This window comes from Scylla paramamosain, chromosome 32 (assembly GCF_035594125.1).
Source record: "Scylla paramamosain isolate STU-SP2022 chromosome 32, ASM3559412v1, whole genome shotgun sequence".
Taxonomy (NCBI): Eukaryota; Metazoa; Arthropoda; class Malacostraca; order Decapoda; family Portunidae; genus Scylla; species Scylla paramamosain.
In genome coordinates this window covers 7,114,922-7,127,988 of record NC_087182.1, presented here as the reverse complement: position 1 = coordinate 7,127,988, position 13,067 = coordinate 7,114,922, and the positions used below count along the sequence as shown (strand labels likewise).

Below are 13,067 nucleotides of genomic sequence, written 5' to 3'. Positions count from 1 at the left end.
CTCTCTCTCTCTCTCTCTCTCTCTCTCTCTCTCTCTCTCTCTCCCTCCCCAGCCACAGAACGAAAAAAGGCAGGGACATTTCAATTATGGGGAGCAATAGTTCGTCTTGAGTTATGACACCAGACAACAGCTGACCACGATGGAAGAGGAGGAGGAGAAAGGAGGAGGAGGAGGAGGAGGACGAGAGGGAGAAGAAAAATGAAAGAAAAAAGAAAACAGAAAAAAACAAAAGGAAACCAATAAAAGAGATGTTAAATGCTTCTCCACATTCCCCCTTTTTTCTCTTTCACGTGATAGTTTCCCCTTCCCCCCCTTTCCTTTCACTTTTCCCCCTTTTCCACTCTCCCCTTGCACGCCCTTTCCACTGCCGTATCACACATTTCCTCCCACAAGTGTTCCTTCCCTCTCGCTACTTTCGCGTCTGTCCAACACCTCTTCTGTCCCTTCCTGTCCCTTCCTGTCCCTTCCCCGTCCTTTTCTGTCTTAACGGTGTCCATAGCTTCGTCTGCTTCCTCATCGCTATTCCTCCTCCGGTCTCAGCCATTCAGGGCCAGCGAATTGCGACTGACTATCCTTATTAGAGTTTAATTTTCGCTTGTGTAAGATTCTCCAGTGACTGTTTTAAGGAGAAGCGGCCGGACGGTGACTGTGGTGGTGGTGGTGGTGGTGGTGAGTTTCTTTCTGTTCATTCTGCGGTGGTGGTGCGCCAGAATTTACTTGCCACAGCCTTAATATCTGGTGGAGAGAGAGAGAGAGAGAGAGAGAGAGAGAGAGAGAGAGAGAGAGAGAGAGAGAGAGAGAGAGAGATGAGAGAGAGAGGAGAGAGAGAGAGAGAGAGAGAGAGAGAGAGAGAGAGAGAGAGAGAGAGACAGAGAGAGAGAGAGAGAGAGAGAGACAGAGAGAGAGAGAGAGAGCAGAGAGAGAGAGAGAGAGAGAGAGAGAGAGAGAGAGAGAGAGAGAGAGAGAGAGAGAGAGAGAGAGAGAGAGAGGAGAGACAGAGAGAGAGAGAGAGAGAGAGAAGAGAGAGAGAGAGAGAGAGAGAGAGAGAGAGAGAGAGAGAGAGAGAGAGAGAGAGAGAGAGAGAGAGAGAGGGTGCATGAAGTTTGTCTCAGGAAAATAAAATCACACACTAAGAAACGGCAATTGCCGCTGAACTTTCCTGCTTCCTTCCCTCCTTCCTTTCCGCTTGCTCTCCACTTCCTTCCTTCCCTCCTTCCTATCCTCCCTCCAGTGTTTCTATTATGCTTCCACGCGCTCACTCTTTTTCTTTCTTATTTCTCCTCTTCCTCCTCCTCCTCCAGCCTCTCATTGGTATGGCAGTGGTGGAGTCCTTGCCTCCGATAGCGCGCTCCCGCCGCCAACTTTTCTATTGAATATTTTTCAATTGCAACATTTCCACCAGCTTCCCTCCCCTCCGGCAGCCGACTCGTCTCCCGCGCTCCGCTCCGCACGCACTACTCCGACCTCTGCGATAGCGGGTGCTAGGGGCGACTCTTGATCGTGTGAGTCAGTGCTCTAAGGTTCATTATCGTGCGGCATCGCGGTCTTTTAACATAGAGAAAGGTAATTCCGATACGTCACTACTTTTCCTTATTAGAGAGCCGGGGAGTCTTACTTGCAAAAGGCTCTAATGGACAGTCCGGGTGCAGAAGGCGACGACCCCAGGCGGGGAATATAGATCAGAGGTAGCGTGGCGTTCCCCGGCGGGAGTTTTAGGCCGCCTCAGAGGAACATAACTCAAGCAGGGACTTCCTTTCCAGAGCTCCAGCAGAAAACAAGGTTGAGGTTCCTCCTGCTGCCTCATCCTCGAAATGTAAACTGTAGGTCGTGTCACGCTGAGGAGGAGACTTCTGTGGCTGTATACGCCAGGAACACGTGACTTTTATCATCTTTAACTACTACAGAAGATAGACAAGACACTATAAGACCCGTACATGTAGACCCGTACATGTTACATTAGTCCTTAATGGTTCCTTGTAATTCATTTGAGAACCTTCATGTTTATCCTTTATCGTGTATTTCCCAGTACTGACTGACTCATTCTCGCTCGTTCCTTTCCTCTTCCAGTGTTTCTGTTCCTCGTTCCCTCATTCGACCCCTCATATTAGCGTGTAATCTCCCCTTTCCCTCCCTTGGTAAATGCTTCATATTATCCTCCCTCCATCCCCGTTCCCCCTCCCGTTCCTCCTCCCTCACCCCCTCCAACTTCCTCTCACTCCACTCGCTCGCACCAAAAAATTCTCGCCTTTTTCCACTTAAATCATTTCTTCAAAAGTCTGCCTCCAACTTTATCCCGACGCTTACCTCCTTCCCTCCCTCCTTGTGGTGTAGCGGGAGGGAGGAAAGGAAGGGAAGAGGCTGAGCGAGCGAGTGTTTGGTAGAGAAAACAGCGAAGGAGTGTATAACGGCGAGAGAGAGAGAGAGAGAGAGAGAGAGAGGAGAGAGAGGAGAGAGAGAGGAGAGAGAGAGAGAGAGAGAGAGAGAGAGAGAGTCAGAGTCGAGGGTGTGGGAGAGAGTCGAGAGAGAGCCACAGAGAGAGAGAGAGAGAGAGAGGGAGAGAAGAGAGAGGAGGGAGAGAGGCAGCCACGCGGGGAGGAGGGGCGGGGGAGCCACCTCAGTATGCAGGACACACACGGCTTCTGGACCGGCCTTCGTTAGCCGGGCCTGTGTCGGAAGTACCAGCCTGACGACGGGCCTCCAGTAAGTAACTTAGCGCCTTCTGCACCGCCCACGCCCCTCACCGCTGCCTGTGCCTCCTCTCCTCCTCCTCCTCTGGGCTGAGCCTCCTGCACCTCACCCTTCGTCCCCTCCTTCACGTTCCTCTTATCACTTTAACCGGCGGAGAAAAAAATCATCGCTTACTACGAGTATTCAGGTTATTATTCTTTTAAAGTCTTATATTGCATGAGTTGGTTAATATTTACTGTCTTTTCTTCACTTACCTTGTTTTTCATGTTATATTTACACTGGCAGAAATTGATAACGAAAAATATTTTACTGTGTTCTCGCTGTTTGAACGGAGGTAATAGTTGGGTGTGATAGGACTGAGCCAAGTAGCAACGCCACGCCCATTTCACGCCCTCACCACCACCACCGCCACCACCATCAGTCCCTCCCCGCAGTCCCGCCAAGGAGTTCGCTAGAATACCATTACACACCTCAGGGTCTTCCAAGCGTCCCTGTTCTGGGTTTGGGGTCACAATGGTAATCCGAGTTTGAGGAAAGGTCATTTAATTTTTATTTCACGGTTAAACTAGGAGAATATTAAGCCGTAACAAGCCTACTGAGTTTGTTAAATTATACTAACAGTGGCAGTACACGAGTTTAGCAGGATTTTTTCATATAGTTTTTTTTTTGTGGTATTTTATTAATTTATTAGCTCATGCTTTAATTTTCACTAGCATTTTCAGCGTGGGAACATGAACTAAAACATTTTCAGATCATATAATTTGCAAACAAGGAAACAAATAAACAAGAAGAGGAGGAAGAACAAAGCAAGAGAAGGAGGACGTGCATACAGCAAGAAAATAGAGACATTAATGCGAAGATGAACAAGAACAAGGGCAGCAGCAATAACATAACCTGAATGCACAGTGGCAAGAACTAACCTGACCGAGTGCAAACAATAGAAAAATAAAGACATTGAGGCAGAGATGATGAACAACAACATGAACAACAATAACAGCAAGAATAACACGTCTGGAGCGCACAGTGGCGAAACCTAACCTGTGTCCGTATTAGTCGTTGTGTGTTGTAATGCCAAGCGACGCACCTCCGCCTGTCACTCTCAGCCTGCATGCAAAGTCGCCTCTTGGTATCAGTGCTTGGTCCAGGGACACGAGACTCAACAGAAGCTCCTCAGCTTCCCGAAAGTTTTAAGCGTTTTTCTTTTTATTTCTGCACGGCCAGTGAACTTAGAATTAACAGTCAGCGTCTTAAATGAAGAGCCAGTGTAGCGGGACTGAGTGTTGTTTCCCATTACTAATAGTGTCGGAGAGGAGATTTGCTGAGGGAAAATATGACATGATTCCTTTGGCTTTGTTTTTGGTCGAGTGGATCTCCAAGGAGGTTAGCCAGTCATCACCTCCGTCAAGTCTTGGTGTAGCGAGGCTGCCTGACTAGTTTTGCATGATCTTACCATTAAAAGCAATGAAGTGTTAAATATTTCTTCTATCTTTTTTTTGTTCTGTTTTTTGCTCCAGGTGTAAATTTCCTTGAGGGTTTGACAGCCAACACCTCAGTCAAGTCTTCGTATAGCGAGTTTGTCTGTCTACATAGCTTCCCATTGCCTTCCATTAAGAGTCGATAGAGGAAGAAATTTCCCTTCCTTTTTTGCTCTCTGTGATCCTCCATGACACTTAATAAACACCTCAGCATTGGTACAGCGAGCCATTGCCTAGTTTACTGTACGATATTCCGTTCCTCTTCTCCATCTTTGACTCAGTTGGCGCTTCATTCAAGTACTGGTGTCAGGAATCTGTCTGACTAACTCCTCATTATCCTTCAGATACAATGCAGGACATTTTCACCATCCTTACCTAAAAAGAGCATTGCAAAACATTTCCTTTCCTCTCTTTTCCCTACTTGTGACTCTCCACGATACTCAATTAACGCCTCAGTCAAATGTTGGTGTAGCAAAAACTGACTATATTGCTTTCCATTACCCTCCCTTTACAATGAGTCTACTGTAAATTGCGAGTATTCCCTTTCTTTTCTCTACTTTTAACTTCACGACATTAAGATAACACCTCATTCGTTAGGTTAGGGAGACAGTCTCACGTTATAAAGAGTCCATTGCAAGATAAACCCCTTTCTTTTCTTTACTTTTGACTCCACGACGCTTTGATAACACCTCAGTCAAGCGTTCAGTAGCGAGCCTGCTTGACTGCTTTCCCCATCACAGTCCAGTGCGAGAGACTCCATAATAAGCACGACCGGCGAGGAGTCATTGCCTGTAACTACCAGACAGGAGTGGGACGTGATGGCAGTCACTGAGCGCCGCCAACTTGTAATGCCTGGTGAATTAATGAGATCTAACGCGTCAATGAATTAAACAAAAGCAAATGGACGGCCTGCATGTTTTTAGCCGTCATTCTTGTATATAATTAAAAAGCAGGATGAGAAAATGCTTGATTACCTACAGATAAAAAAGCGTCAGTAAATTAACCAAAAACAAATGGACTGCTTGCATGTTTTTCTTCGTCATTCTTGTGTGTAATTAAAAAAGCATGGTGAGAGAATGCTATGTTATATATACAGACACTGGCAGAATCTATCAAGGTGGAATTACATCAGAATAAATTACCATGAATCAAGAAACAATAAAGCGAAGCGAGTTAGTGCGCTCAAAACCAAAGCCCCCCCCCCCAAAAAAAAAAGGTTGATAAAATTAGTAAGCAGAAGAATAAATAAACAAATAAATAATACAACACATAAAGTAACACCAGATAAAAACAAATGAATGCATAAATAAAGAAAAAAAGAAAAACGTGTCAAGTCTCATCAAATCCTTTCACAGAGTAGGAAGAAACTAGACAGAGAACGAAGGGCGAGGAGGGAAGGTACAGAGGAAAGAAGGGAGAGAGAGGGACTCGTATTAATAAGGGGAAAAATAGGAAATAGGCGCGAAGGAGGGAAAGGAAAAAATGTGAGATGGAAGGGAAGGAGGGAGCTGTGTATAGGGAGAGAGGGAGGAGAGAGGGAAGGATGGGGGAGAGGGAAGTTAGGAAGGGAAAGAGGGAAGGAGAATAAGGAGGATTAAGTTAGTTTCCAGTACGTGCTGTGATGGACATGAGAGGGAAGAAAAAAGGTGAAGAAAAGAGGGAAATAAGTAAGAAAGAAATGGTAAGAAGGTACAGATGAAATAGAGGAATGAAATATAATGAGTCGAATTGTTAAGGTATTACTTAATACTGAAAGTAAAAAAAAAAAAAAGTGAATAAATAAATCAAAAAAATAAAATGAACATGGGATGATAAATGTAGAAGAATAAAGTAGCAGATAAAAAAAATATCTTGTGTTTTTTAGACAGAACTTGCGTCGCTTTACGAACACTCTGATTGAACTACACAACAACACATAAAAAGAAGCTTGTCTATGGTACAAATACAACAATAAACTGACGCTGATCTAAATAACTACTACTACTACTCCTACTATTACTACTACTACTACTACTACTACTACTACTACTACTCCTACTACTATTACTACTACTACTCCTACTACTAACTAATACTACTACTACTACTACTACTACTATTACTTCTATCACTATTGCTACAACAACAACAACAACAACAACAACAACAACTATTACTACTACTACTACTATTACTTCTATCACTATTGCTACAATAACAACAACAACAACAACAACAACAACAACTACTGCTACTACTACTACTACTACTACTTCTACTTCTACTACTACTACTGCTACTATTACTACTACTACTGCTGCTGCTGCTGCTAGTACTACTACTACCATTATGTTGCTGCCTCTGATGCTGATGATAATAGCAAACCTGTGCTAAAACAATGACGATAAACAGGAAAAAATGCACCAAACACACACACACACACACAGAGAGAGAGAGAGAGAGAGAGAGAGAGAGAGAGAGAGAGAGAGAGAGAGAGAGAGAGAGAGAGAGAGAGAGAGAGAGAGAGAGAGAGAGAGAGAGACGAACATGAAGAGGGAGACACTGGCAGTATAAATTAACAAGTGATATTAAGGAGAAAGTCTGTCAACCATACACACGCACCTTTACAGACCAAGAACAGGTACCTCGCCGATTGGTCATTCGCTACGAGACTACAGTGACGTGATGTGAGACGCGATAACCTATATAGGACAATGGCATACATCACCATGACATGTACGGTCGCCCATCCACTCCCTACGTCACTCCTACAGGATCCCCAGACCATCCTACGCCCCCTCATTACCATTAGGATCTTAGTGCAATGTATCTCGTGCCGTAAGTTTGCTGGCTCATAACTCGGGTTTTTTAGGGGTAGTGTAAAAACGCGGGTTAGCTTAGGGAGAGGCGTAGACAGAGGGGGTGTAAGGTAATAAAAAACTTACCTTAGTCTCCCCAGGTTTGTCCCCGCGTGGGAAATTGCTGTGTTCTTGTTCGGCATGTCAATGAGAGACAGGATAACGGGATTACTGCTCTCTCTCTCTCTCTCTCTCTCTCTCTCTCTCTCTCTCTCTCTCTCTCTCTGCTGTACTAACCATTTTCTTAACATTTTTGTTGTTTCCTCTCTCTCTCTCTCTCTCTCTCTCTCTCTCTCTCTCTCTCTCTCTCTCTCTCTCTCTCTCTCTCTATCTATCTATCTATCTATCTATCTATCTTCCTTATCAGTCTGGTTTTTTGTATGTCTGTCTTTTATTACATCAGTGTACGTCTGTGTCTGCGGTTCTCTGTCCGTCTGTCCGCCTCATTCCCAGACACACCGAGAACACCTAACCTCACTACTCCTTCGTCAGAACAGCGCCACTCAACACACACACACACACACACTCGGGGACGACACAGAGAGAGGGCTTCTTCTCCTTTATCTTCCTTTCCTCGCATTTTTCTCTTATACATTACGTCCCAGAAGGCTCGGTGACGTCAGGGCGAAATTGAATCAGGGTTAATTTCTTTAGCGTCGACGGCAGAGGAGGTAAACACGACAATGGCGGAGGTTTTAATTAAGGCGACGACGAGACCACCGTGAGGCCCCAAAGAAGAAGGTCGTCTGGTCTGGCAGGGATACGTTTTGTTTTTGTTTGTCAAGTGTGCCATTGATATTTTTTTCCTGTTCCTCATATGCGTTATAAATTCTTGCCTTTATTCAAGTACTTACTGGGCTAAATGTACAAGTTTTCTTCGTCTGGTCTGGCAGAGATTTTATTTATTTATTTATTTTTTTGTTTGTTTAGCATGTGGTGTAAATTTTCTCTTTTATTTCAGTGTTTATTATGAAGTGGCAAAGATTACATACTTTATTTTATTTTATTTTTTTTATTATGATGTGTTATAGATACTCTCTTTTATTCTAGTGTTTATTATGATGTGGCAAAGAGTATCTCCTTTATTTTAGTTTCTGCTATGATGTACCATAATTTTTCTCCTTTATTTGTATTTATTATGATGTGGCATGATTTTTTTTCCCCTTATTTCAGTTTTTTATTATGATGTGCTCTAGATTCTCTCCTTAATTTCAATGTTTATTTTAATGTGCCATAGATTTTTTCCTTTCTTCCAGTGGTAATTGGTATTTTTGCAATTTGCTGAGACGACAAGGCAAAAATGTAAAGGTTTTTCTTGATTTTTCTGTAGCACTGAAAGATCTGCCCACTCTTCTGTGTCACATATGCCAAAGATTCCCTCTGTTTCACTACATGTGAGGTACCTTTGTCATTTCACACCAAGAAAACAAATAGCCTAACTTTATATTTCAATCTCTATGTGTTATTTTATATCAGGAAACTAGAGTGACTAACTTTTTATTTCAATCTGTCTCATTACCTGTGTCATTTTACACCAAGATACCTTAAGAAATCAATTACATTTCAATCTCTGTCTCATCATATTTGTGTTATTTTACACCAAAAAACTAGAGAGACTAACTTTACATTTCAATCTGTCTCATTACCTTTGTCATTTTACACCAAGAGACCAAAGAGAGACTAACTTTAACATCTCAATCTCCTATTGAGCATATTTATGAGTTTACGTAAGTTAGCCGTGTGGAGAGGCGAGATGAATACAAGAAGAAAGTCAAGGACAGAGAATCCCTGGCCCCTTCCTCAGTCCTTTTTTTCCTCCCGCCTACAATGCGTGTGGACTTCCAAAAAAAGAGGATGAGCTTCGGGACATTTCCTACGCGTGGCTTAACGAATTTGAAACTTTCTTAAACTTCTAATTTGCAGGAAAGGCGCTACGTAGACAAACTCTTTTTATCTGGTGCTCATTTAAACTCCTGCCTAACTTATAGAGCAGAGAAAAAACTACTACTCCCACAACTGCTACTGCTACAACTGCTACTACTACTACTACTACTACTACTACTACTACTACTACTACTACTACTACTGCGGAGCCACGTGGGGGTAGAAAGGCAAGTCTAAGAAGAATCAGAATCCTAACACTCATTCTCTCTCTCTTAGGAATAATTCAATTAGTTGCAAGGCTTGTTTTGTTTCCTCCTCTGGGGCGCGAGGGGGTGAGAGAGAGAGAGAGAGAGAGAGAGAGAGAGAGAGAGAGAGAGAGAGAGAGAGAGAGAGAGAGAGAGAGAGAGAGAGAGAGAGAGAATAAAGACACTAATTCCTCCACCACCGTTAACATTACCAAGAATAACGACAGATCTCTCTCTCTCTCTCTCTCTCTCTCTCTCTCTCTCTCTCTCTCTCTCTCTCTCTCTCACTCTCTCTCTCTCCATTTACCTACAAATAACGAATCTCACGACGACAAAAAAAAAAGGCACACCAATACAAAAGGGAAAAAAGTTAATGAAAACGTGCAATAAAAACGAAGGAATGTCAAGGAACAAGATAAGAGAGGAGACAGAAGAAGGCGCAGAAGGAGAGTGACAAGTCCCATCCATTAATTTCTTCAGGGTAGAGAGACTCCCACAGAGAGGCAAGGCGGCTCCAGAAGAAAAACCCTTAGCCTACATCAGGAAATGAACTGTTTTGTCCCGCAGTCTTCTTTGCGGGCGCAGGAGAAGGAGGAAGAGGAGGAGGAGGAGGAGGAGGAGGAGGAGGAGGAGGAGGAGGAGGAGGAGGAGGAGGAGGAGGGTGAAGAGAGTTATAGATAAGATATGTAAACGCCCTCTCGTATTGTAGGAATAAAAGAAAGTAACTGAATATGTAGGAGTGAATAAAGGGCAAAGGAAAAAAAGAAAAAAAGGCAACAAAGTGAAATAAAAAATACAGACAGACGGATAGACAGACACTGGTTGGAACGTAAATGAATATATGGATTAATATGAACGAAGGGAGTTAATGAGAGCAATGTATGTGAGTGAATGTGTTAATGTTTCTTTATCTCGTTATTTACTTCCATTCCATTTCCTTTTTCTTTTTTTTCTCTCTCCATGAAACCCTTGTTCTCTTTTCACTCCCATCGGTCTAGCCTCCCCCTCTCCCTCTCTCCCGCGCCTCTCACAGCTGTCACAGAACAAAAGAATTCTGTTTATCCATCAAGTTTTTGCATACACAGTGGCCGGCTCGGGACAGATCAGATGGACTCCAGCGGATAAAAAAATAGGATAATGTCTGGATCTGGGGCCAAATAGTGGGATCTGCTGAGTAAACAGGACACGAGGAACACGGGGAGGGAGAGGAGGAGGAGGAGGAGGAGGAGGAGGAGGAGGAGGAGGAGGAGGAGGAGGAGGAGGAGGAGAGGATCAGGCCGGCAGTAGCTGTGAGTGGTGGCGGTGTGAGTTGTTTTCAGGGCTGACGCGGCAGTCGGACCCACACATCCAGCTCCCGGGGCCTCGCGGTCACTGGCTGTCCGTAGACCTGCACAGCGGCTAGACAGTCGTGGCGGTATTGAAGAGTACGATGAAATATGAAATAAAACGACCACTGTCCAGCTAGTTATACAATTTCCCCAAATTATTCCCATAAAAAGTTTTTACGAATGCAACCCGACGATGCATTGAAAAGTGAGCCTTGTGTAGGGGCGGCGAGGGAGCCTTTTAGTGTGTAACAGGTGGCGGGCTGGAGCAGGCGACACTCAGCCTTGTGCTTGAAATCGCGCAGATATTTCTTGATAAAACAAGGATTCCTGCTCCCTAATCCCATTCGGAGCGTGTTACATGACGCAGTCCGCCTTATCGGGGAATGTTAATACGGCGTCCACGGAGTCCCCAGGGGCAGAAATTGGAGAAAAACCCAGAGAATTGTGGAAATGAGTCATTGAATAAATATTGGATTAAGGCTGCCTTGTTTTGCTTGGTGAGTGGTGGCTGGTGGCGTGGACAGCTGTGAGGTGAGGCTGCCATGTGGCGCCCCTGGTGGAGAGCGGCATTAAGTGTCCTCTCCACTGCCTGGCCCTCCCTGCCCTCCACATCGCCGCTGCCACGCACCACGCACATTTGTGGCCATTCAGGGAGATAGAATATATAGCTTCTGTCAATGATGTCCTTTATATTACATTACACACACACACACACACACACACACACACACACACACACACACACCGCTAGCAAACAACAAAAGCATATTACACTCCAGAAAGAAAAAAAAAGACATGCAGAAGGACAGAGAGGAAGGTGTCGGCTGCCCCTCCACACTTCCCCCTCGTGTCACTCAACGTCGGATCACGGCAGCGGTTCCCAGAGATTACTGGCGAGGAGGGCGAGAGTCAAGGGCGAGCCGCAGGGCAGGGGAGATGGGGAGCGCGTGAAGGGCGTGCGTCAAGTAAGCCTCAAGAAGGAAAATAAACAAATACGTAGCTTCCTATACTTAAAAAAAAGAAAAGAAAAAAAAACACGTGGCTTTCTATACGAGAGAAAAAACAAATACGTTGCTTTCCATACTATAAAAAAACAACAACAACAAAAGTACGGGGCTTTCTTTACGAGAAAAAAGTAAAACGAAAATGAATAGGTAAAAAAAAAAAAGACGTGACACTCGATGTAAAAAAAAAGAAAATATGAGTAAAGACGGCAGTAAATAACACACAGTCATCAAGAGTCAAGGAGGGGAATGACCAGACACCCCATCAGAGGTGAATGACCCGAATGGCGGAGAGAAGGACTAGTTAACATTTTACCGCAGCAACAGGGAGGACTAGTAGCTAACACTTTACCGCCCCAACAAAGACTAACTAACACTTCACGCCGCAACAAGGACTAGTCAACACTTTACCGCCACAACAACACAAGGCGGAGAGAGGGCAGCAGTGACACGTACCTTTGAGAGACTTGTTGTTGGACATATCCCGCGGCCAGGGCGGGTCCCCGTGCAAGGTGAACTCCCGCAGCTTGAGGTAGGAGATGGTGAGGCGGATGATGGATGCCTTGTCCAGCTGTGAGGTGATGGCAGGAGGGAGCGGCAGCATCTGTAACCGGTGTGTAATGTAAGAACAAGATATACGGAGATTACATACAGATTACTTGAAGCAGAGTGGCGAGGAGTGTGTCTGTCAATATGGGGAAGTGATACAAGAAGGTAACAATAACGAAAGTTGTAATCAGATGAAAAACTCCAATGTAATGTAATGTACTCCTTTGTAATGTAAGATGCACGGAAATTACATAGATATTACTTAAAACAGGGTGGCGAGGAGTGTCCCTCTCATCGTGAGGAAGTGATACAGGAAGGTAACAATAACGGAAGTAGCAATCAGATGGGAACCTCCGATAGTAGTGATAAGAATCTAAACACATAATGATGACAAGGCAGAAAAAAAGAAATGGGGGTAAAAAGTGTGAGAAAAACACGGATAATTCCAATATCAAGGTGACAGTAATGGGAAAATTGCTTCTATAAAAGGAAGAAAATTTACAAACTGTAAGAAAGAAGGGAACATGATCCTCGTATGATACCAAAAAAAAAAAAAGAAAAAAAAAGAAAAAAAAAAGAAATAAAAAGAAAACAAGAAAGAAAGAGAAAAAGAATGAAAAGAAAAACAATAATTGCATACAAATATACAAATTAAGCATAACAACATAATATCAAGAAGAATATACAACATAAAACTAACAGATAAACAGGTCTGAGGCACGCACGCACACACACACACACACACACACACACACACACACACACACACGGCCAAGGAAGGAAGGAAGGACGCATCTTCCTTTCTCTGTATTTGACAAGTTTCCCTTAATCAATTTGTCTCGTCTTGGGGACACATAGTTAGGGTCTTGTGTCTCCCGAGGGACGCTAACACGGTCTGCCTACCTCTCCCTGTGTGTGTGTGTGTGTGTGTGTGTGTGTGTGTGTGTGTGTGTGTGTGTAGGGTTGTCTATGCTATCTTTACGTGGTTGTTATTGCTGAATTATGTGGTCGTGAACAGCCATATATTTACCTGTCTTTGCACACCTGTATGCTCTCC

The 13,067-nt window shown here is 44.0% G+C and overlaps 1 protein-coding gene across 1 annotated transcript in view; it reads right to left on the bottom strand.

Annotated features, from left to right (window-relative positions):
- The window catches only part of LOC135089153 (protein trachealess-like), a 101,939-nt gene that overhangs the window by 31,273 nt on the left and 57,599 nt on the right, over positions 1–13,067 (bottom strand). Inside the window, 1 exon segment of the mRNA XM_063984444.1 lies at positions 11,918–12,065. Within this exon segment, the coding sequence (XP_063840514.1) occupies positions 11,918–12,065 (148 nt within the window).